The following is a 22206-nucleotide window of genomic DNA, read 5'->3' on the forward strand; positions in this document are numbered from 1 at the left end:
ACCAGATGAGTAGTCGAATGCTACTTTATAAGCTGGGCGCCTCTAGCACGAAGCCGTACATACCAGACAATCGAAGAAGGCTTCTCTCATCATCGCAATGGCAATTCCTGGAAAACTTTTTTGAATATTTTTCGGCTGTTGTAGAGATTCAGTAGCCGCAGTCTCTCGTTGTCAAGATGAGCACTATCGCTGGCTTGACCACAGGGTAAATGCGCCGCCGGAGCATTGAACTCCTGCTCGAGAAAACGGATGGCAGGAATGGACCCACCTTCGCGAATGTAGAGGGGTTTTTGCGAAGGGCGCTGTTTCTGCGATTTAGTGTCGTCCTTGCTTCTTGCCATGTCGGTGTGGGAGAGTCCGCCACCACCGCTTGAAAGCGTTGAAGATGTCGCTGGTGGAAGCTTGGGGCTTTTTAGCCCGTTCGAGAGATCCTTCGACGCCCGCTTTTTTGCTGGGATGGATATTCTTCTTTCATGGCCCTTGGAACCCCATACCTCCATCACTGCCTTCTCGAGTGTTTGGAAGATCTCGTTCTTGGGATCCCCCAGCCAGGGTTCAGCCTGGTGTTCTATCTTGATCGTGAGCTCGTTTGAGGAGTTCAAATGGTCAAAGGCAACTTCTAATGCTTTCAGCAGCTTTCTTTTGACCTCCGCAGTGGTCTGGTTTGGCACCAAGCGGAGAGAAAGGTCCGCTTTCGCAACGCGAGATATGATGGTGGAATTTGCAGGGCCAGAATTATCAACACGATGAATGGTAAGCGAAGGCTCTCTCCATCTTGCTTTAAATGATGCGGTGAGACTCTCAGCGTCGCCAAGGTCGGGATTGTTGCGAAGTAACGTCCTGCTGATGGCTTCGTACATGGCGTCCTCTTCTCGTGTCATAGCTGGTATATTTTCATAGAAACCAGGGATGTTGACTTCGCCGTTGGGGCCCGTCAGCCTTGCGAGCAATGCGATGACGTCTTTCAAAGCCTCGTTGATGAGTTGGCTACCGTCGACACCACTATGCAGGTCAGGGCGCTCGCTTGCCACTTCGATCGTGGCTCGAATGACCCCTCTGAGGCCGTACGTCAGACAAGGAATATCATCATTGAGCCAGTAGCTGTTCGCTAGCAGAATCCAGTCGACATCCCCAATGATCTGTTTGTTCTCTTTAATGGCTTCTTGGAAACCTCTCGATCCGGATTCTTCCTCACCCTCTACCAGGAAAATTATGTCAGAATTGAGCTGTTGTTCGGCGGCTATGTCTGCAGCTGCGTAAAGAGCCGCCAATATTGGACCTTTGTTGTCTGATACACCTCGCCCATAAAGATAGCCATTGACACCTTGCATCTCGAAAGGATTGGCATACCATGTCTCTTCCTTATTCTCTGCTGCGACTACATCGTAGTGCCCGTAAAACATAATGGTCTTGCCGATCGCCAGCCCCTTATTCTTGCCTCTGAATCGGGCGAAGACCACAGGATTCCTGGACTCCTTGGTGCTAAATAGCTCCGTCCGGGCTCCCAATTGCTTGAAGAGATTCCTCAAGTAAGATGCTCCACGCCGGCAGTCCTGGGCATAATCAGGTTTCGAGGATACCGTACGATACGAAACAAGCTTTTCAAGAGATAAAACGAGTTGTTCTATGCATATGGGTAAGCTGTAATTATAGAGAGAGTCACTGTCACACTTACCATCGCTAATTCTAGACCCTCTCCCGGGCCTATTGACGCACTCACTGATGTCCCAAATCGCAATGCACCCGTCATTGCCACCTGTCACATATATCTCATTGCTCTTAAATGATGCAACAGCGGAAGCGAGGATAAGATGATCATGGGCCCTCCATCTGTTGATGTTCTCGTGGCGCGAATTGAATATCTCGTTGAGGTCAGTCTTATTGTTCAAACACAGAATTTAGTGGGAACATTACCTTTGTGATGCCATTAGATCCTCCACTGAAAAGGAGACCGTAGCCAACAGCCAGAGCAAGGACGTCGGCGTTGTGGGCTTTCACAGTCCGAATCAATTGTCGAGTATCGAGGTCCCAAACATTGACGTCTCCTTCTAAGCGCCCAGTATAGAGCACCGTACCATCGAGTGCCATAGAAAGTACAGAGCCATCTCCATTCTCTAGTGAGATCTCCTCACTCAAGGCGCCACTTTCATCGCTGTCCAGGGACCACAGCTTGACTATGCCATCACCACCTCCAGATATCAATGTCTCCTCATCGGCGTTATCGGCGTCTAGACCCCTCGACAGCAACATACAGTAGACATAGCCGTAATGCGCATATTGGATTATGTGTTCTCTGTCTATTTCAAGATCTTGGCCGCCAAAAGATCGTGTCTCGGATGCGGAGAGAGGGCGTGGTGTGGAGACGCCAGTTGGACCTTTGGAGTCAAAGAAGCGATGATTTCGATAGGACGGGTGCAGTTTCGGGTCTGGTGGAGGTCTGATGTCCTTCTGCGATAGGTCATACCACTAGGGAGGGTTAGCATGGTGAAGATAAGGATCGACAGATATATGAGTGGGGATGTCACTTGTATGCTTGTATTTTGAGCTCCTAGATAGACAGTCTGCAGATCTTGCGAGTAGACGACTGAGAAGACGTCCCCAACGTCATACGCGGAGTATATCGAGTAAAGCCGATCGAGAGTCTTTGTGCACCAGACCTGAACACGTCAGTAGGCTTCAAGACGGTTGGTATGTGACTCCCATACATTGACAATGGCATCTCCAGCGCTTGAAAAGAGGAGGGTCTTGTCGATGGACAAGCAGAGACATAGCACACTGCCTCTATGCGCATTGACTGTCGAAAGCAGCTCGTATGTCTCGAGAGACCACACCTTCATCTTGTCAGCGACCTTCCCATTGCGTCGTGATTTCACTGAATAGCATACCAGCAAGTCTCCGTTCTGCGTACCTGCATACAATTTGAAGTCGGATACCAAGATGGCAAGGATCGACGGCTGGTTCTGGATCTTGTGATATATCGTCGGAGTGGTGGCATTCAAGGAAGTTGGAGGAGCACCTCCATGGCCTTCAAAATCAGTTGCGGCGTCAGACTCGTCATTGTCACTACCACTCTTACCATCAAGCGTCAATGTTGGGAGTAGATGGGCCATGAGAAAGGTTAGAGACCGGAGCTAGTAGACGTTGCCTTAGCTTAGCCCCGAACGTTTAACGGAAGAGACCCCTAAACGTACCTAGAGATCTGGCCCAGTGGGGTAAGCAAAGACGCCGAGGGACCTCCTTGAAAGAAGTCACATGCAAGAAGCAATCAACAGCAGTCTCGATTCAACAAGCCTTTTATTAAACTATTTTCAAAGGTCTTCTAACTGAGAAGCAAACTTCGTCTTTAAAGGAATATTGTCAGAGCACGCAATACGGGACCCTGCCGCTGTTATTGACCCGAGGGACCGCTATTGATACCATCAATCTGTTCGATCAATACCACCTGAACGACTGAGCGGTGTTGCTTGCGCATTGGCCCTCTTAGTATAATTGCCAATTTGATAGGGCATGTCTTCTTCGACGCTCAAGCCGCGCCTCATCATCCATGGCGGTGCCGGCAATTACACGAGAGAAAACCTGTATCCACACGCCTGGGAAGTATACTCTTCCACCTTACTGACCATCCATCGATCTACTTCTGCACTCCTTTCTCATGGTGCAACTGCGTTGGATGCTGCCACACATGCTGTGGCCTTGTTTGAGGATTCTCCGCTGTTCAATTGCGGGAAAGGTGCCGTAAGTGAAATGGCATTCTGTCCAAAAAATTGTATTGAGATTCATATTCAGGTCTTCACGAGAGATGGCACTATCGAATTGGAGGCTTCAGTGAGCAAGTCTCCTTCTTTTAATTCTCTTCGTCTACTGTCCTACTGTCGTGAAGGATTATGAACAAGTCTGCACAACAATGTTTCCACTTCTTTGGTTCCCGGACGTTCAAAGCCTGCTCTATGCATCAAAATCCAAATCATCTCAAGGGAGGTGGACAGTAATGACCGTGGCCAGGTCATGGTGACTCGAGACTTTCGCAAACGAGGTTGTGCTGTCGTTCTTGTCAATAAAGTCAAAAACCCCATCAAAGTAGCACGCGAGATGCTTGTCCGTGGCGAGAAAGACGATTCAGGAAGCGGCGGCCTACGCGGAGGGGCTGGAGGGGCGCAGGGTCATTGCTGTCTTGGTGGAGAGACAGTCGAAAAGTTGGCTAAAAGTTGGGGCTTGGAGATGGTAGACGAAAGTTATTTCTGGACAAGAAGAAGATGGGATGAGCATAAGAGAGGCTTGCATGAGTCTAGAGACGAGAGAACTTTGAGACAAATGGATGTCTGGCCCTACAGTGTTGACTCACATACATTGCTGATAGGACTTGCTATCCTCCAAGCTCCCAGCTCTCGGGCCACTGTCTCAGAAATCGGTGACTGGCTATCTAAGAAAGCAGCGTGGCGGGTTGGCCCTCAACATATATGGCAAACCCGTGTTCCTAGCGAGCTCAAGCGAGAAAGCGAGTCGCACCACGTACTGCATCAATACCTAGGAAAGGGCAGATATTTCACGGAGCAGCAACCCCAAGAGAACGAGATCCGTGGCTCGGAGCCATACTGGACTATTGCTCCTGAGAAGGTGGCACATTTTGTCAAAGCGAGAGACGAAGGATATGCTTTACACAACAAATACGAAGAGCACCAAGAGGACAAGTGTCGTTGGCCATTATTTCCGGAGCAGGACAGCGGATGGGATGGTCAAGCCTATCTCCCACAAGGCACCGTCGGCTGTGTCGCATTGGATCAGTATGGTACAATGTGCGTGGCAACTAGTACAGGCGGCGTTACAAATAAGCTTTCAGGTCGAATTGGAGACACGCCTACGATAGGGGCTGGTTTCTGGGCTGAGGAATGGAGCCAGTCGTCTCTCGAGAGGAAAACGAGACCACCACAAGATCTGTCGTCACGAATTCCCGCAGTTTTGAACGGTCTTTCGGACGGACTGCGCAATGTTATGGGAGACTGCATCCCCAACTTCTCAGGCTATCAAGAAGTCCCAACCTTCCAGGATATGGGACTGGAAAAAGCAGAGAGTATGAGCAGTATCAGAGCCGTGGCTATGTCTGGAACCGGTAATGGCGACTCTTTTCTCCGTCTCGCAGCCGCCCGTACTGCAGGTGCTATAGTCCGTTTCTCGCCTAACCGCTCTCTTGCGTCGGCAATCAACCAGATGGCGGGTTCGGGAGGAGAGCTAGAACGGTCGGCTGGAGACCGCTGGGGTGAGACTGGCGAAGGGGAGGGAGGCATCATCGGGATAGAGCTGGTCGGTGGGAAGGGAAAGATAGCGTTCGACTTCAATTGCGGCGGCATGTTCAGGTGCTGGGTGGATGATCATGGCAAAGAAAAGGTCATGGTTTTCAAGGACGAGTACTGAGTCCAAAGATTAGACCAATCAAGACGTCAGAAGATAGAACACCCAAAGCGCGTTTTGTTTGACTCTGGCGATTCTTGAGGACTCTAGACCGTACACTGGCATCTCCCGGCCAGTCTCTCCGTTCATCTCGCCTGCCAAACAAGACATGATCCTCGCGAACCCCATCTCGGACTAGGTTATCGTTCATTCGATAGAATGTACGAAGAAGGTGTATCACCTGTTGCAATGTCCGTCATGATAGGCTGACATCTGCTTGACATGTTCCCGTTAGGAAGTTTGCCCGCTCTCCTGACACATGGTCTACAAGAGGTAAATAATATATCGGCTTCCCTCACTTTCCACGAGGCTATTGCCCGTTCCTGTAGCATATTACTACTCCCTCTAGTACTGTGGATAACATCTTCCCCTTCGCTTCCAGGGCTGCCTACTGAGCTCGTCGTCCGGAGTCTCGAGTTGATCCCAAATTGTTGTGCTGTTGCTGCCCTCCCTGAATCGCCCTCCGCGCAAACTCTACCAAAATCTGGCTATCTAACGCGGCCGCAACATCGGACGCTGTTCTCCCTCGAGCCATCGAACGTTACACTGACGCTGAAGAATTGGTTCGATTTCAAACAGCACAGGAACAGGGAATGCGAGGCGGCGGAAGAATCGGAAACAGACGAACCGCAAACAGGTGAAGCGGATGATGCTCACCACAACGTTCTAAAACGCAACGAATATTTCGCCGTCGATGCCTCCATCGTCTCAAAGGAGTGTGCAGATCTGCAAGCCGAAGCTATAAGCGACTTCGACCAAGATCTCCACAGGTCTGAAGCTAAGGGACTCCGCCGCACTGGATTCCGAGGCTTGAAGCGCATACGATACCGCATCCATTGCATAGCTGCTCTGTCCTCGCACCGAGCCGCCCAAGACGGGTATCTGGAAGCGACGAGCTTGGATGACCTGAAAGGTATGCGGGATGATAGTGCTGGAACCAAGCGGAGGCATTACTATATTGACTTTGATTATTTTCGCATTCACATCAAGACTTCATGGGCCCGCAATGCTTTTGATTCGATTGAGGAGGTGTACCGTGATAAATGTTGTCGCAAGTACTTGAACTAGATGAGTTCATGATAACACAAGAGAGGAAAGATAGTAGGATAGACAACTATCTCTCTCGCGGTCAAAGGACAGGCAAGGCAGTTATTTGCCCTGATGAGAACACGATGCGCACTGGGCGCGAGAATCGAAACTATGCAGTCATCACATGCAGTATATACCGCAACTGGTCTGAATCGATATCAGCCTAGGCTTAGATTTGGATTGAAAGTCTCCTCACCGTGTCAGAGCTTTCCGTGAGACTCCATGATGCGCGCAACCTCTCCGTGTGTCTAGCGGGCCCAACACCCTCAGCCTGATGCGTGCGTGTAGACCTCAGATTCGCCGTAACGTAGCACGCCACCGCAGCAAATCCGCTCCCAATGTCTTCGACCTGCTATCCACAGCTCACTCCACCCCATCCACCTCCATATCCGCATCGCCTCTCCTTTCCCCCACTGCCGTATCCGATCTCCCAACCTTCCCATCAAACTCCGCTACATCCTTCATCTCCACCTCCCCCGCCTCCTCCATTGCCCTCTTCTTCGCATATCCAACTTTCTTCTCCACCTTTTTGGCCTTCTTTCTCGACAGCGGCGCTGCTTTCCTGATTGCTTGGCTCGTGCGCGGTGTGGGCTTTGTGATTTTGTTTTTGGCGAGGCGCTGGGTCTGCTGCCGCTTACTTTTGAGGGTGCGCGCTGTTTTGGGCTTGAGGGAGGTGGGTGTGTTGGGATTGGAGCGGGAGGGCATTGTGGGGGGTGGTTTCGAGGCGGACAGGACGGGTGTCTGGTTGATTGTGGGGGAGGTTGCTGCTCGATGATTGTGATTCAGATGCAAAGACTTGAATATCGTTTTTGGTGAGGAAGAGGTTGTGTCAGTGTGCAAAGTGTTCGCAGGTTGTTTACGTGTATGGTGGTAAGAGAAAATGGGTTCGACAATGTCGGCACACCAAGTTTTGCCGAATTGTAAAATTACGTCCCCCATTTTGGATACAGCAATTTTACGCTAGTCATGCAGATCTTGTATAGAACTTTAGAGGGCTGTCGTACAAGCTTCAACATTGCAGAAAGTATTATTTCTGGTTACAAAGGTCTGCTTACATCTTCTGCAACCTTCGACCTCCTCACGAACCCGTCTTTCCTCAAGATTTGATGAAGCTCACCACCAATAATGATGTTTACAGATGAAGTCTCAGAACACTTAAAGGAATGTACTGATTTAATGTAATTGCACTGAGGCTGGAGTGAAGTCCGACTTCTTTCGAATGTTGTAATCCTGGGTACCTCGCTGGAACTCACATGAAGGCCGAACACGGGACTTGGCAGTCGATCTGATTTTTCTATTGGGGTAAGTCATTAGCCCCTGCAAAGCTGAGCGACTACCAGATGTAGCACAGGAACATACCGCGTTCTGCTCCCTGTGCCGTTGAGTGCGTGGAGCACAGATTGGACCATCCTTAGGGTCCCACCCTCCGTTCCTACAAGTGGCACAGATTGGACCATCCTTAGGGTCCCACCCTCCGTTCCTACAAGTGGCAACTCCTGTCGTGGTCCTACTCGTCCAAGACAACGTCCCTAGAGTAAATTGAATATAGTCACCAGCATGCTCTCCCGTGATCATTAACGCGGTAGATGCCAGCTCGTTGAATGAGAAAGCATATGTATCTCCGACGTTGATCGGCATTCCCAAAGGATATGTATCATTGACCGTCGTTTCGCCGAGGACATTGCCGTCGCTGTCCTTCACGGTTACTGAAGCAAACAAGTTGGAATACACGTCTGCACAGTCTTGAAACTCATCGACATGAATAGCGCACATTTCCGTAGGAACCGGTATTGGTGCTTTTCCTTCAAAAGCAGTCCAAAGCTTCGGATCGGGTGCAGCGTTTGGATCATTAGGATCACTTGGATCGACGAAACTGGCCGGAAAGGATTCCTCAGTTGCATTGGAATCGTCGTAGGTAAAAGTGATTCCAGAGTACGAAGATGTGAAACCGTTTCGTTGCTCGTACACCTTCCTAGGAAGGGGAGCCGTGGCCAATTTGAAGAGATCCCATAAGTATATAGCTGACAGGGCACAGCTGTCAGTATCTGAATTCGCGTCTGGACTTGACAATTGGAATCGTTCTTCCAGTAAGGCAGGAAATAGGTGTATTAGAGGGAGGATGATTCCGCTCCATGTAGACAGGGGTGCAGACCGCATAACTCACCCAAGTTGGAACAGACGTAAGAGTCGGCTAGAAGAATGTGGTCAATGAATGGCTCACTTTTCTAGAGTACTCAGACTGCCGAGGTACTAACCATTGAGCGATGTCCAATAGGCGCCTTTCGTTGCAGCCAAATCCCAGGAACCCTGGGGCCAATAGCCTGGATTATAATCCTCGATCATTGGATTGGAAATCGTGTACCGCATGTGCCAGGTCTCGTGATACTGGAGATGTGGGATTAGCAGTCTTCCCGTTGAAATTACTTATAGTCTCAACCGGCTACTTTGTACGAGGACAATTTTAGAGAGAGTCAGGCACAGAAGGAGGAACCGGACATCAGTAAGCATCATTCAAATCACAGTGCAGGGGATAAACTTATTTGATACTCTTGAAGATTGCTCACCATTGCCATACCCCTGGTATAGTAAAAGGGTTCCAGGATGTTCTTCTCCTTCGCTGAGTCTGGCAATTTGGTAACCTCGTTGATAACCTGTCCGATCGTGGGTAGCTTGAAAAACAGCGGGCACCAGGTTATATAATGATTGTACCACCACAATCCTACCTTAGTATCTGAATAGCCTCCTCTACCCCGGGGGCAGTTGTTTCTCCAATCGTAGCAGTAATAGTAGATGTAGGCGTTTGAGGGAGCATTGTCAGTCTCGAGAGCATGCCGCCTATTCAGGTTGTCTCCAATGATTTTCCGATAATTTTGATCCCAGGGCAACTAGCTACCAGTGTCTGCAACGTTTGCTCCAAAATGGTTGATATACGCGGTGGAAAATGCGCCATTCGGTACATATTTCGTTGAGGCATCGTCAAGCAAACTTGCTTCGTACCATGCATTCTCGATAATGGCCTGCTGTTGGGGCGTGCAACGACTGTCTACGAACTTTCTTGAGAGCGCAGTATTTGCAACCGGTTCGTCATCAGTACCTGATAAATCCTCAGGCGGTGCGATGGTATTTGTTGGCGACGGCTGAAGTGTGGTTTCTGAGGCGGGTGTCCAAGTGGGATTAGGTGGAGGCGCATAGAGAGACTCTAGGTCGCCTTGAGGAACAGGTGTAGCACAAGCTCGTCGTCCAATGATCAAGAATACATAGACGGATAGAAATTTGGTGTAAGCCATGATACCAATCACGCAAAATAATTTACAATTATCTTCTGGGACAAAGTCGCAGAATCACTCTATGAAAAAAGGACATATGCTGGTATAATGGTAAAGAAGTACATAGGAGATTCCAAGGGAAGCATGCTCTGTTCACACCTCTGTACTTAAGCATCTAATGCTTAAACGTTACTATGGAAAGAGTTTCAATCTACTTGTCCAAGAATCAGCCTCATTTTGGAGCGTCGGCTCGAGTACGATTGGTTTGTTTGGTCCCTACTGGAGCTTCACTGTTGGTCTCATTCATGAAACTTGTTGGAGAAGAATGGCAAGGAAGGAAGAGGAGTACAAGGGATCCCGAGGCGAGAAAGAGACTTTTTAACGTTTCGCATAACATCACCCCAATAAAGGGCGCAAGACTTGGCAAGCAAAAAAAGACAGAAATCTGCCCTAAGCTCCGAGTCCAACACCAGAGCGGCCCATCCGTATGGATTCTCGAGTGTGGTTTTACAGCTAAAAGCTGTGGCTGCAATCGTAGCAAGCGACTTTCATGTTTTTCGGCGCACGTAGTTCAATGCGTGTAGCTACATCACGATCGAGCCTTTGTTGATCCCAGCGCAATACTCGAATGAAGAGATCGCGATCCTCTTCGCCATATGATATGATCGATGTCACCTTTCAGGAACCATTCGATCAGGGATATTCTGGCCGCTCGTACTCAAGAGATTAGGAATTTATGAGTGCGTAAATGAGTGGCAGCGGAGCTAATTGACAGGCGGTGCTTTCCGAGGCCACAAGACTCGGTATAGCTTTTCTGCGCTGACTGAAGAGCTTCTCGACTTCCTGCCCTTCCCACTCGTACGTCACTGTTAGCGTTGTTCGTTCGTAGCCATTAGCGGAGCGCGTCGGCAAGGCATACTCAGGGCCTAAACCCTCAACAGAGCTTGTCTTGCGATCTGTGGTGAGTTTGTCAGAGGGGACTGGGCGTCTTCTGGGTGGCCTGAAGCCATATCTCTGTCTGAGGTTGAGACAAAGTGACTGATTGACGTTAGCGTGCGATGTGCTCGGGAGGAGGAAGTAGAAGTGCGAGTTTTGCTAGTCATTTGAAAAGCGGGACTACGGGGGTGGATCAAGTCAGACTGGCATAAAGAGAGTGCTCAAAAGGAGGATTCTGAGAGCATCCATGCCGTTGCGTCGAAGCCAGAATTGCTCTCTCTGACAAATGTATAAACATGAGTATCGAATTCCGATTTCATGACTCCTGAGCCTCCTATTTAACGAGTCGAAGCAGCGAAGTTAGATCGCAAAGCCAATACATGGAAACCCTATGGCATGCTCCGGAAACGGTACGTGCCTAGATTGATCCTCACCAAAAGTCTGGTACGCATATAGCTACATGGATGATACGGGTGGAAATATGTTGTATTGATAAAAACCAAAACATGACACCCAAACATACTTTAACTAATGTCGTTACTCGTTACGAGCTTACTTTACAGTGTACGAGGGTCGAGGGAAGGGGACGGGGGATTAAATTGTTGGCCGATAATCTTAGCGTCGGGGCAAAAATTTGCCGACCTTCCGTCCCGTTCGCGTGACGTTGAAGGCAACCACAAAGTTAAGGTACGAGAGTACTTACTTTATAATTGATGGGTGTCTTCTTCCTTTCTTACAACATTTGCCTTTGCTTTTTTGCAATCCGAATATATTATCTTATAATCTTATAGCGTAGCCATCCTTACTCTGCATCAGACACTTGTGATTGGTGACTTTCTTTCGGCATGTCTGAGTTGCGATTGCTTGCTTGATCTCTGATATTAAAGATCGTTATTGATGCACTTTTCCATCACCAACACCTTACGTAACGTCTCATATACGGTAGTTGGTCTTGATCCTGATCACGAACCCTCGTTGACTCCCAATACTCTCGATCTTTCGAAACTTATACAATGGATTTGCCTTGGTTGCCAATCGGTCTGAGCTCTGTCGCAGGCTCATTCGTCCTTGTACACAATGCGCCTCAATACTCCATCTCCGCATCTTATGTTAAGACTTTTCTGGTTCTAGAGACGATACAAATCCTACTTGGCTTATTATGGGAAGCTATCCTATACCCGAAGCTGTTCAGTCCAATCAGGCATTTGCCTCAGCCCAAAGTGGGTGCCCATCCACACCCTCATGATGTCCCCAGCTGAGATTGGATTGCAGGGTGGCTCGTTTTTCAATGGACAACTCAAGAGAATATCAGCAGAGCCAACTGGCGAGCCACATAGGGATTGGATCAAAAATGTTCCCAACGACGGATTGATATATTACACAACTATTCTCAATCAAGGAAGGCTGCTCCCAACAAGCCCCCAAGCATTGAGCGAAGTTCTCACGACCAAGAGTTACGACTTCATCAAACCGCAACAACTGAGGAATGGTTTGGGCAGAGTATTGGGCATTGGAATTCTCCTAGCTGAAGGCGACGAGCACAAGGTAGGGCACTTTCGCGTAGCTTAGCCGACAGGGCTGATATCTTGACACAGAGACAACGCAAAAATCTCATGCCAGCTTTTGCCTATCGTCATGTCAAGGATTTGTACCCAGTCTTTTGGGAGAAGTCCATTAAGCTAGTCAACGGCTTGATGTCAGTGGCACGAAAAGAGGGCAAAGAGTCAGTCGAAAGCATCGACAACGCCGCCATGGTTGATATTTCAGGCTGGTTCAGCCGTGCGACCCTCGACATTATTGGCGTTGCTGGAATGGGCCATGATTTCGATGCAATTGACAACCCGGACACCAAAATTAATGTTACATACAGGAGCGTCTTCTCACCGAGCCGCCAGCAGCGGACAATGGCTCTCTTGGGTCTGTTCCTACCTCAATGGTTTCTGCGTGCTTTGCCAGTGGCCCACAACAACAAAATAGTAGAGTCATCCAACACGATCAAGGAAGTCTGCCGTGAGCTTATTCGCGAAAAGAAAGAAAAGCTTGACCAGAAGCAGAAACGAGTTGATGCCGACATCCTTTCCGTAGCTCTCGAATCTGGTGTTTTCACCGAGGAAGACCTCGTCAACCAAATGATGACTTTCCTTGCTGCCGGCCACGAAACAACAGCCTCGGCGATGACCTGGGCCTTCTACTTGCTGTGTCTACACCCCGAAGTCCAAACACGTCTCCGTGAGGAGATACGAGCAAACTTGCCACCCATTGACGACACAGAGACCGTCACTGCTGCTTCTCTAGATCAATGCCACTACCTCCACGCCGTCTGCAACGAGGTCTTGAGAGTCTACTCTCCTGTGCCAGGCACCATTCGAGAAGCCGGTCGCGACACCAGTATCCTTGGCCAATACGTTCCCAAAGGAACTAAGATCATGTTAATACCATGGGCCGTCAATACGGCTACTTCGCTTTGGGGTCCCGACGCCGACAAATTCAACCCGGACCGATGGATGGGCCCCGGCAAAGCCAACACAGGCGGCGCGGAGAGCAACTACGCTTTTTTGACGTTTTTGCATGGACCCAGGAGCTGCATCGGACAAGCTTTTGCCAAAGCGGAGTTTGCATGTCTTATGGCTGCCGTGGTGGGAAGGTTTGAGGTTAAGATAGCAGATGCAGATTTTAAGCTCAAAATAAAGGGATCGATCACGGCAAAACCCAAGAACGGCCTGACCGTGAGGATCAAGCCGATTGAAGGGTGGTGAGAAATCTGCTTTTCGCTTCGCTGAGGTCTTCCTGATTGCTGGGATGGAATTGCTGAGGGGCTCCTTTGATCACTCGTATACGCTATGTGGTATGATGCTTGATAGAGGTTCATGGTTTGGCATTTTCCTGTCTGGTCTTGTCGGTACTCGTATATACGCTAGTTTCCATATCATGTACATGGATTAACGGCACAAACATATGCAGCATATCATCGTCCTAACCAGATTGAAAGGAGTCAGTTCTGTTTCAAGCTGCCTGGTTCATTATACTACTATCCAATAACTATGATATTCATATGCATCGTGACATTCGTCGCTCATATACAGCTCCGCACCACCACATTGTCTACATCTTTCCCTTCTTCGGCGCACCCGGCCTTCCACCAAAACCCCAGCGAATCTGGTTGGCCACGTTGACCTGCACGCCCAGTTCTTCCGCAAAGGTCCACACCAACCCCGGGTTCTTCTGGAACATGCGGCCCACAATCGCCAGATCGAGGCCCCCCTCAAGCAGTTCCTGTGCCTGTTTGCCACTAGTAATGGTCCCGACAGTGCCAACAGCCACTCTGTCGCCCAGTTTCTCCTTGACCGCTTTGGCAAACGGCGCCTGATATCCGGGACCCGTCTTGACTTTCTGTTTGGGGTGGTTCCCGCCACTGCTCACGTCCAGGAGGTCGACTCCCATGTCTGCTACGATTCCGGCAAGTTTGACGGTGTCTTCGACCGTCCAGCCCTCCATGTCTTTTTCTTCCTCGAGCCAGTCGGTAGCGGAAATCCGTAAGAATAGTGGCATCTCCTTGGGAATGTTGGCGCGAGTAAGTTCGACTATTTCGCGTGTGAGACGGGTGCGGTTTTCGAAGCTGCCGCCGTACGAATCTGTGCGCTTGTTGCTGGCTGGGGAGACGAAGGAGTGGAGGAGGTAGCCGCTAGCGTATAGTGAGTCCAAAGCTCTTGATAAATTTCGTCTCCGATTGGGAAGACTTACTGTGCATTGTGGATCTCAATCACGTCAAAGCCGCAAGCAACAGCCCGCTTGACAGAGGCCACAAAAGCCTTCTTCACGTTCTCAATGTCATCTATTGTCATCTCTTTTGGGAACGGTAGCTTCTCGCTATAAGGAATGGCACTGGGCGCATAACAGTCGTCAGGCCAGCCGTTGACCTCTTTCGTAGCAACGGCCCCCGAGCTCAGCCAAGGTGCTACGGTCGATGCTTTTCTTCCAGCATGACCAAGCTGAATTCCAATGTTTTGGCCTTGACTGTGAGCAAACTCAACGATCTTTTTCAAGGGTTCCATCTGCGAGTCTAGCCAGAGGCCTGAGTCTTCGGGTGTGATTCTGCCTTCTGCTGTTACTGATGTAGACTCGACCATCGCCAGCCCCGGCCCTCGTTGAATTATACCGCCCAGGTGGGTAAAGTGCCAGGCGGTGTGATGGCCGTTCTCTGCGGAGTACTGACACAATGGGGAGAGCTAAGGAACTCGTCAGTCGTCTCTTGCCATATTCTGGGCCGGACACTGACCATGATGCGATTCTGCAAAGTCACGCCTCGCAACTTCAAGGGTTGAAAGAGCTTTGGAGGATGGGAGCCATCAGGTTGGGGATCCGAGGCTGTGCCAGCTGGTGGCTGTTGCGCTGGAGTATAGTAGCTTATGCCCTTCGCTGCTCCATTCTCGATGCTCTGGTGGGAAAAGTCCTGGTCTTTAGACTCGTGAATGTTGTGGTGGTCTGGCATGGTGAGGTGTGTTGTGTATCTGGTGAAGCGGAAGTAATAGACAGGTTTCAACGTGAATCCTAATATAGGATAATGCGCTTGGAGAGAAATCGTGGGAGTAAAGAAGATATTTTTATTATTGACATTTTGAGCAATATCGTCATCGGCCCGCGGCCAGATCGACCCGGGTATGACGAAAGATGGGGCAGATAAGATAGGTTGGCGACGCCTGGAATGCGGGTAAGAACCCCGGGAGCGGTACCCAACACTCTAGGGCATGGGCAATACCTTGTGAGACCTCACCTTTTGGAAGGTATTTCCTCTTCTGCTTTCCGCCACCCCCAACCTTTCGTGGCAAAACCAGTCCTATAAAGTCCACGCAGCGCCACACTTGTAGTCCCGATAAACCAAAGAACATTCCTCTCTCGTCGGCTCGCGTTCATAGTATAACAACCAAGGGCCAGTCTCGCCAGCTGGTGTGCTCGCATTGAACTGGTCCAGGAAAGTATAGTATCCATCAGCCTAGTGTGCGTCAGCAATTGTGGCGCCCTCCTCTCACCGCCTCACAAGCAAGGTGATTTACCCACCTCACTCCCATTCCCATTCAACGCGAAGGCACAATCATATGGCCCATTCGCACTGAAGCCAAAACCCTTCCAAACTACCGAGCCATTGGGCGCCAGATAAGTCCCGCCTGTCAGCATCGCGCCTTTCTCATTGTATTGTGATTGTCCGGAGTCAGCGCTTTGGGCGAGCACTGGGATGATCCTCCAGTCATTGAGCTCGAAGCTCTTGATTTCCAAGTCACAGAACGTAATCGTCTCATTGAAGTTCGAGCCGTAGACACCTTGGAATGAGCGAATTGTCTGGGTCGTAAAGTTGTGGTAATCGAATGTATTCGGAATCGGACATCCTGAGAAATTTGAGTATTCGAAAGGACTGTCTGGACCTTTACTCCAGTAATAGAGATGCGCTAACCTTGGCCAAGAACGTGGACGACGAACCCGAGGGTCAATGGCTAAGGATGTCAAAAGGGTGAATCTGCGTGAGGAGTGAAAGGAGTCATACCGTGAGAGAGAACAGCATTGCTCTATGAAATGTTGAATTGATTGATCATATTATTGCTTGCCTTTATGTCGGCAATCACAAACAGATGATGCAAACGAGTCCGCCGCTGCCATTGCTTAGTAAAGATTTGAAAGCTGGAAGTCCTCGGCCGCGAGTTCGAGAATGGTTAGCAGAGAGCTGCATCTTGAGATACAAAATGAAACCTCACGACGCTGCGTCCAGCTAGACCTGACATTGGATCTAGCAGCTTTTGGTGCTCGAGGACCTTCTAAACGCTGTGGAGTCAAGGCGATGGCAGTAAGCAAAGATAAGAAATCACACTCTAAGAGAGAGGACAGTCAAGAGACCAACAGTAATAGAATTAAAGAATTCACTGTAATGTGGTACGACAGTCACGCGAATCCATGTTTTTGACTTTGTGAGGGAGGTAAAATCATTCGATTTCTGTATTTGTGCATTCTTGTAAAAGATAATTTTTTCCCTCGGACTTTCTTCCATGAGTTTTGATGCGATGGATTACCTACGAGTACCTGTAGCAGAGGAAGGTCAAGCTTGAGACCCGCAAGGATGACGGAGTGGTTAGGGCACATTAGGGCACATTGAGGCAAGCTGCCGCTTCTCTAACGGGCCCCCGAAACGACGATCCGGTGATGGTGATTTCGTTCACCTTTCACCCCCACCCCCAGGCCACCTCTCTTCCATCTGCCGTCAGCAATAGAATTCAAACTTTATCCTTTGACTCAAAGCTTCCGACTCTTTACTCGTATTTAAAGAGACCATCATCAAAAGGCAGTCAGTACAACGGCTTGCCTTGAGGAGCTCGTTGATGAGAGATCCAAGTATGCAGCCTGGAGAGTCAGCAGATGAGGGAGATATCCCGTCACATGCCCTCCATGGCCTCCTCGCTGATCTAAACATTTCCTCCCCTTCCAACCGCCTCTCTCATGCTCAACTCCCTACCTGGACATTCCCAGCGTCTCCACCTACCAGGAACACACCTTCACCTCGCCCAGCTGACGGATCCATCTTCTCTCCACGCCCTCCACCAAAATATCACCCCAATTCCGCTCCGGAACTGGATCTTGCCTCTCCAACACATGTCACCAATCCCACCCACGTCGTTACCCCCACGCCTTCTATTAATCAGCCCTCGTTGTTCAATACGCCCAATCGATCAATCTTCTCCTCAGGGCCTCCGACCTCGTCTGTATCTGCCAATACAGCACAAGCGTCCATGAGCTCCCCATCGCCGGTCCACCCTACCCATCCATTGTCAACCCTCACTGTTCCTACTTCTGGCTCAAGCAGGAGGTCGGTTCATTATCAGAATGAGAACCTCCCGACAGCTATAAAGAGCAGAATCCCAAGAGCAGAGAAGGATGTGGATGACCCTTCTGTCCAAGTCGAGGGTACTACATCGGCTGAGAGGAGGGGGACAAGTACGCCTACAGCATTGACACGTCTCTTCGCTGCGCCCGAGGTCACTCCGATAGTATCAAGACATTCCTCGTACATAAGAACAGCTAGTGGAACCGCATACACTAGAGCATCTTCTGCTGAGACAGCCCCTTTGCCGAACCACCTCTACAATCGGGGTTTGCTAGGTGGGAAACACTCAGATATTGCAATTCATGCTTTTGGTACTCGATATGCTCTACACCGGCTACTGCTCGATCGGGCACCCTTTTTTTCATCCGCTCTCTCAGAGCCATGGTTTGAAAGCTCGTCAAAAGAGATAGCCCTCCACCCTGATGATATCGATTCTAACATTACGCAAGCTGCCTTCGAGCTGGCGCTGAAAAGACTCTATGGCTGCAATGTTGCTATGGAAGAGGACAAGGAGGCCGTTGGCCTGTTTGCTACTGGTTGTTGGTTAGAAATGGCTGACTTGGTCGACGCCAGCGTCACGTCGATCTTGCGTCAGATGTCACCGGCTAAGATAGGTTCTTTAATCAAATTGGTCACCAACAACTATTATGGCAAAAATGGAGATCGAATCTTGGCCACAGCCAAAGCCATGCTTTGCCGCGAAGGCTGGGAGATGCCAGTGAGGTATTGGGATGGAGTCTCTGGTGAGATCGCAAGAGAGATTATTGGTGGCGACGGCTTCTTCGTACCTGGAGAATGGGAACGATGGGTGCTTGCAAAGAGAGTCCTGGATCGAAAATTGAAGTTACGAGCTATTGAAGCAGGCCTTATTGAGCCCAATGGAACCCACAAACGTGCACCACCCGATACTATGAGCTTCTCAGCTATCCGGTTCGACACTGTGTATCGCAAAAACTCAGCCGTCGCTAGCAGGCATATCCCTGAGGCCTATGATTCATGGCTTGCGCTTTACACCAATCCGGATATCGCCGCTTTGCTGGTCCTCCTTGACGAAGGTATCCATTACGTGCATTTGAGCTTCGAACAATTGCAGAAAATTCGTAGTCAGCGAGATGTCCTTGGATTGCCGCTTATGCCTGAAAAGGTGATCAACGATGCTTTATGGATGCAGATGGAACTTCGACAGAGGATCGTCAACGCGCCTGAGCTCGATGAGGTACTGGGATTGAGCAAAGAATCCGAGGAAGTTCAGGAGGCCGCCCATCTGCAAGGAGACGCTAGTGAGGCCACTAATGGGAAAGGCAAGGAGCGCGATACTGATTTTTACGATGACCAAGAGGATGATGATGAAATGGAGTCAGGTAGCTGGGACGGCAATGGAAGACCTCGAAAGTTCTGGATTCCTAACGTCGACTCGACTTCCGTAACGGGCGCAAATCCAGATACTTCGCTCTATGCAACGCCAAGCACTAATCGGCCTTATATCTCACGACTCTCCGCCTCCATTGACCCAGTGGATGTGCAGTGGGCATCAGACTTCACAGCATCAGCAAACGAGCGCCCAACAACAGCTGACCGAAATGAACCAATCCCTCCAATCTCTTACACCAACTACCCACCCTTCCGCTTCGCAGCCGAGTTTCCCAATCCCCGCAATCTCAAGGAAAAGAAACGTGTTTACTCTCGCACAGTCTGGTATGCTGGCAGTCTCTGGAATGTGTACATCCAAAAAGTCGAAACCACAAAGAACACCCAGCTTGGCGTCTACCTGCATCGCGCTAAGGAAAAGGAAGGCTCCGAAGATATCCATCACCGTCATACGAACAGCGTGGACGAACGCATCGGACAAGTCGAGATGCTAATGCGCCGCAACCGCAATCGCCGTCGTTCACGAGGCGAATCACTGGATGAGGACGCCAGTAATTCAGGTACCGATCCGGACAGCACTTTGGTCGCGCCCGGACAACCTTCGCGAGCGGCGACCATTAGCAATCTGCTCCGTGGTGGCAGCCGCGATGACTCTTCTGTTATCAAATCCTCACAGACGCCTAGTCCTCTCAGTTTGTCTTTACCATACAACAGCGCTCCAAACCTGAACGATTCCGACGACAATGACGAAGCTGCTGGCAACAGGGAAGCTTGCAACACTAACCACAGTGTCCCAACTCTGCCTACATACGTCGATGGTCGCTCAACGATTAAGACGTATTTCAAGATCTACAGCCCAAGTAAGGGTGGAAGGATGTTGAGTGTATACGAGAGCGCCCCAGATTCATTCAATTTCAGTCAGAGCTGGGGTTGGAAGAGTTCCACTATGGTGTTAGACGATGCGTTATGTGGGTATGATGGCGGTGGAGATAGCGGTGGGAACGGCAAGGGGGGAAGGGATGGACGGCTCCGGTTCATGGTTGTGATTGGTATGTTGTGAAAGAAGCATTCATCATGCGCTTTGCTGATTTTGATTAGGTAATGTTTGAACGTTTAAGTGAGTGGTGTGCGTATGTGGCACGTGTGGTACGGTTAGGGATGCTCGCTGGTGTACATGTTTCCTCCCTGGTGTTTCATTGGCTTTGCGTGTATCTATCGCTGTCCGCTAGCGTAGAATTAGAGCACTTACCACTGTTCCTGTTCCACAATTGACATATGCGCAACTTTCTTCCTACCTTCCAATATCCACCCTGGAAGCCCCGTTTTTGAGCCATCTGAAATCCGAAATGCAGTCGATAATGGCTCAGACCGTCACTCGGCGATGAAGCGAATTGTGGCACCCTTGAAGGCGTCCGACCAGATCCTCCAAACGCGTATCTTTTCGCGGTATTAAACCCAGATCTCAAGTCCCCAGTTTGGCGACAAGGCCACCGAAGTTGCAAACGGTGAGGATGATGCTTTTGAGGATGGATAGATCTCTAGCTTCCGACGTCAAAGTCTGCACAGTCACGGCTCGATACCGGAATGCGGCGGCTGACAGTCAGAGCAACTGTCCCCGAAACAGGGGGGACACTGCAGAGTAGTCGAGGTTCTATTTACGAGACCGTCTCAAATTGTGGATATATACGTTGGCGTTATCGTGCCGGATCCGCTTCCAACTCTCCAGCGGTCTGCCTCCTTGCGATGGGGAAACCGTCCTTTTCTTCCTGCAAATTTCTTCCATCCATTTCCGCAGGTATATGGTTGCCGTTCACTTCGCTGGCATAAGTTCCAGCATATTCTTGCTTTTGCGATTCTGGAGGCGGAATCTGTCGCTGCTTCCTGCGTGCTCGCGTCCAGAGTAGCAGGCCGGCTGATATGAGCGCGAGAACGCCCAGAGAAACTCCGACACCTATGCCTGCTTTTGCCCCGCTGCTGAGACCGTTGTTTGGCTGCGGGCTGGCTGACTTGCCCGTTGCTGTTGCAGCTGCCGCACTTGGTGTTCCTGACGACGAAGAGGATGCGGAAGCTGATGTTGTAGTGGGTGTCGATGTCGATGTCGATATGGAGGAGGATGTGGTAGCTGCCGCGATTGACGTCGACCATGTAGTCGCCGAACGATCAGATCTGCGGTAGTTCCAAGTCAGCATATACCCTTTGAAGCAGTCACTTGTCTTGCAAAAGCATGCTCTGTTAGGCGTTGAAAAAAGGGGGAAGGGGGGTCTGAAAAAGACGCACTGCACGTTGACGAGAAAATTTCCACTATTGGAGCTATTGGCGGTGCCCATGAGGGGCCCGTTTGTCTCATTCAGATTTAGGTGACATCCTGAGTCGGTGTCCTGCACCGAATTGAGGGGGATTGCATAGGATCCGTTCGGCAGTACAGGTATGGGGGATTCGAAGTCTTGCTTCGTCAGCCATGGTAATAAGAATGGGAGTGTTAGGCTTTAGGACAAGTGAGCTTGAAAAGACGACTTACTGATAGAAAAATCGCCGTCATTACCGGTCTGGCAGAACATAACGAGCACGGGCGCCACGAACTCGCTCGTCCAAGATGCATCGATTGTGTCCTGGCTTTCCAACGTGATCGGAGGTGCATTTTGCACATAAGCTGGGAACAGCCAGTTTGCCGTATCAGCAGAAGCTGTGGATGGTAGGAGAGAGGTGGTTGCGAGGAAGAAGAGAAGGTGGCCGGCTAGTTGTGGCAGCATCGGTAGGGTGTAGAGAACAGAAACAGCCAACGGCAGATGAAAGGGAAATCAAGATATGTCCGATTTCCTCACGCGATTGCACGAGAGTGTGTAGAATTGGGAGACAATCAAGAGATCATTGTAAGCAGGCGCACTTGGACGAAGGTTAGAATGTGAAACAAGGGCTGAGATGCCTGAGAAGCACTCTTTGGGTGCAAAGAGGCGAAGCATGGCGATTTGATGCTGCGGACTGCCCGAAGGATTTTAGCACATGGGACCAATATCAGAGCGGCAGCGCGGATGAAGGGGCTTGAAATTGGGTGAAAATAGGATGTTCAAGAAGCAACGCGGTCATACTGAGGTCTGCACCGAAAGTCCTGCACCCGCACTAGTGCAGCCCTAACCCTACTTTCGGAAAGCAGCCCTGTAGAGGGGAAGCCTAGAAATATCTTCTCACAGCGCATGGATGGGACTTTGGGTACTTCTCTTGGCTTGATAGGGGTATTAA

General features: G+C 50.0%; 9 protein-coding genes across 9 annotated transcripts; 4 read left to right on the forward strand and 5 right to left on the reverse strand.

Moving 5' to 3' along the window:
- Positions 1-89: 89 nt before the first annotated feature.
- HO133_007888 (uncharacterized protein) lies at positions 90-3110 on the reverse strand (the record flags this gene model as incomplete). Its single annotated transcript, XM_037298756.1, has 6 exons — positions 90-1624; positions 1676-1862; positions 1915-2466; positions 2526-2657; positions 2706-2831; positions 2886-3110. 6 exons carry the CDS (start codon positions 3108-3110, stop codon positions 90-92), a joined length of 2757 nt encoding a protein of 918 aa, XP_037156092.1.
- A 397-nt stretch (positions 3111-3507) lies between these two features.
- On the forward strand, positions 3508-5409 carry HO133_007889 (uncharacterized protein; the record flags this gene model as incomplete). Its single annotated transcript, XM_037298757.1, has 2 exons — positions 3508-3735; positions 3940-5409. The coding sequence occupies 2 exons, from the start codon at positions 3508-3510 to the stop codon at positions 5407-5409; spliced, it is 1698 nt and encodes a 565-aa protein (XP_037156093.1).
- Positions 5410-5604: 195 nt separating this feature from the next.
- HO133_007890 (uncharacterized protein) lies at positions 5605-6513 on the forward strand (the record flags this gene model as incomplete). Its single annotated transcript, XM_037298758.1, has 2 exons — positions 5605-5617; positions 5795-6513. The coding sequence occupies 2 exons, from the start codon at positions 5605-5607 to the stop codon at positions 6511-6513; spliced, it is 732 nt and encodes a 243-aa protein (XP_037156094.1).
- A 384-nt stretch (positions 6514-6897) lies between these two features.
- HO133_007891 (uncharacterized protein) lies at positions 6898-9821 on the reverse strand (the record flags this gene model as incomplete). The annotated part of the gene is made up of 7 exons (XM_037298759.1): positions 6898-7494; positions 7894-8555; positions 8699-8725; positions 8790-8919; positions 9099-9185; positions 9258-9382; positions 9428-9821. 7 exons carry the CDS (start codon positions 9819-9821, stop codon positions 6898-6900), a joined length of 2022 nt encoding a protein of 673 aa, XP_037156095.1.
- Positions 9822-11749: 1928 nt separating this feature from the next.
- Positions 11750-13492, forward strand: HO133_007892 (uncharacterized protein; the record flags this gene model as incomplete). Its single annotated transcript, XM_037298760.1, has 3 exons — positions 11750-11956; positions 12009-12281; positions 12332-13492. 3 exons carry the CDS (start codon positions 11750-11752, stop codon positions 13490-13492), a joined length of 1641 nt encoding a protein of 546 aa, XP_037156096.1.
- Positions 13493-13838: 346 nt separating this feature from the next.
- HO133_007893 (uncharacterized protein) lies at positions 13839-15225 on the reverse strand (the record flags this gene model as incomplete). Its single annotated transcript, XM_037298761.1, has 3 exons — positions 13839-14418; positions 14478-14962; positions 15013-15225. The coding sequence occupies 3 exons, from the start codon at positions 15223-15225 to the stop codon at positions 13839-13841; spliced, it is 1278 nt and encodes a 425-aa protein (XP_037156097.1).
- Positions 15226-15570: 345 nt separating this feature from the next.
- On the reverse strand, positions 15571-16290 carry HO133_007894 (uncharacterized protein; the record flags this gene model as incomplete). The annotated part of the gene is made up of 4 exons (XM_037298762.1): positions 15571-15726; positions 15792-16117; positions 16183-16222; positions 16273-16290. 4 exons carry the CDS (start codon positions 16288-16290, stop codon positions 15571-15573), a joined length of 540 nt encoding a protein of 179 aa, XP_037156098.1.
- Positions 16291-17113: 823 nt separating this feature from the next.
- HO133_007895 (uncharacterized protein) lies at positions 17114-20078 on the forward strand (the record flags this gene model as incomplete). The annotated part of the gene is made up of 2 exons (XM_037298763.1): positions 17114-20018; positions 20068-20078. 2 exons carry the CDS (start codon positions 17114-17116, stop codon positions 20076-20078), a joined length of 2916 nt encoding a protein of 971 aa, XP_037156099.1.
- Positions 20079-20663: 585 nt separating this feature from the next.
- HO133_007896 (uncharacterized protein) lies at positions 20664-21719 on the reverse strand (the record flags this gene model as incomplete). The annotated part of the gene is made up of 3 exons (XM_037298764.1): positions 20664-21135; positions 21247-21412; positions 21488-21719. The coding sequence occupies 3 exons, from the start codon at positions 21717-21719 to the stop codon at positions 20664-20666; spliced, it is 870 nt and encodes a 289-aa protein (XP_037156100.1).
- Between the last annotated feature and the right edge of the window lie 487 nt (positions 21720-22206).

Source organism: Letharia lupina (assembly GCF_014066315.1).
Source record: "Letharia lupina isolate WasteWater1 chromosome Unknown contig_4, whole genome shotgun sequence".
Classification (NCBI taxonomy): Eukaryota; Fungi; Ascomycota; class Lecanoromycetes; order Lecanorales; family Parmeliaceae; genus Letharia; species Letharia lupina.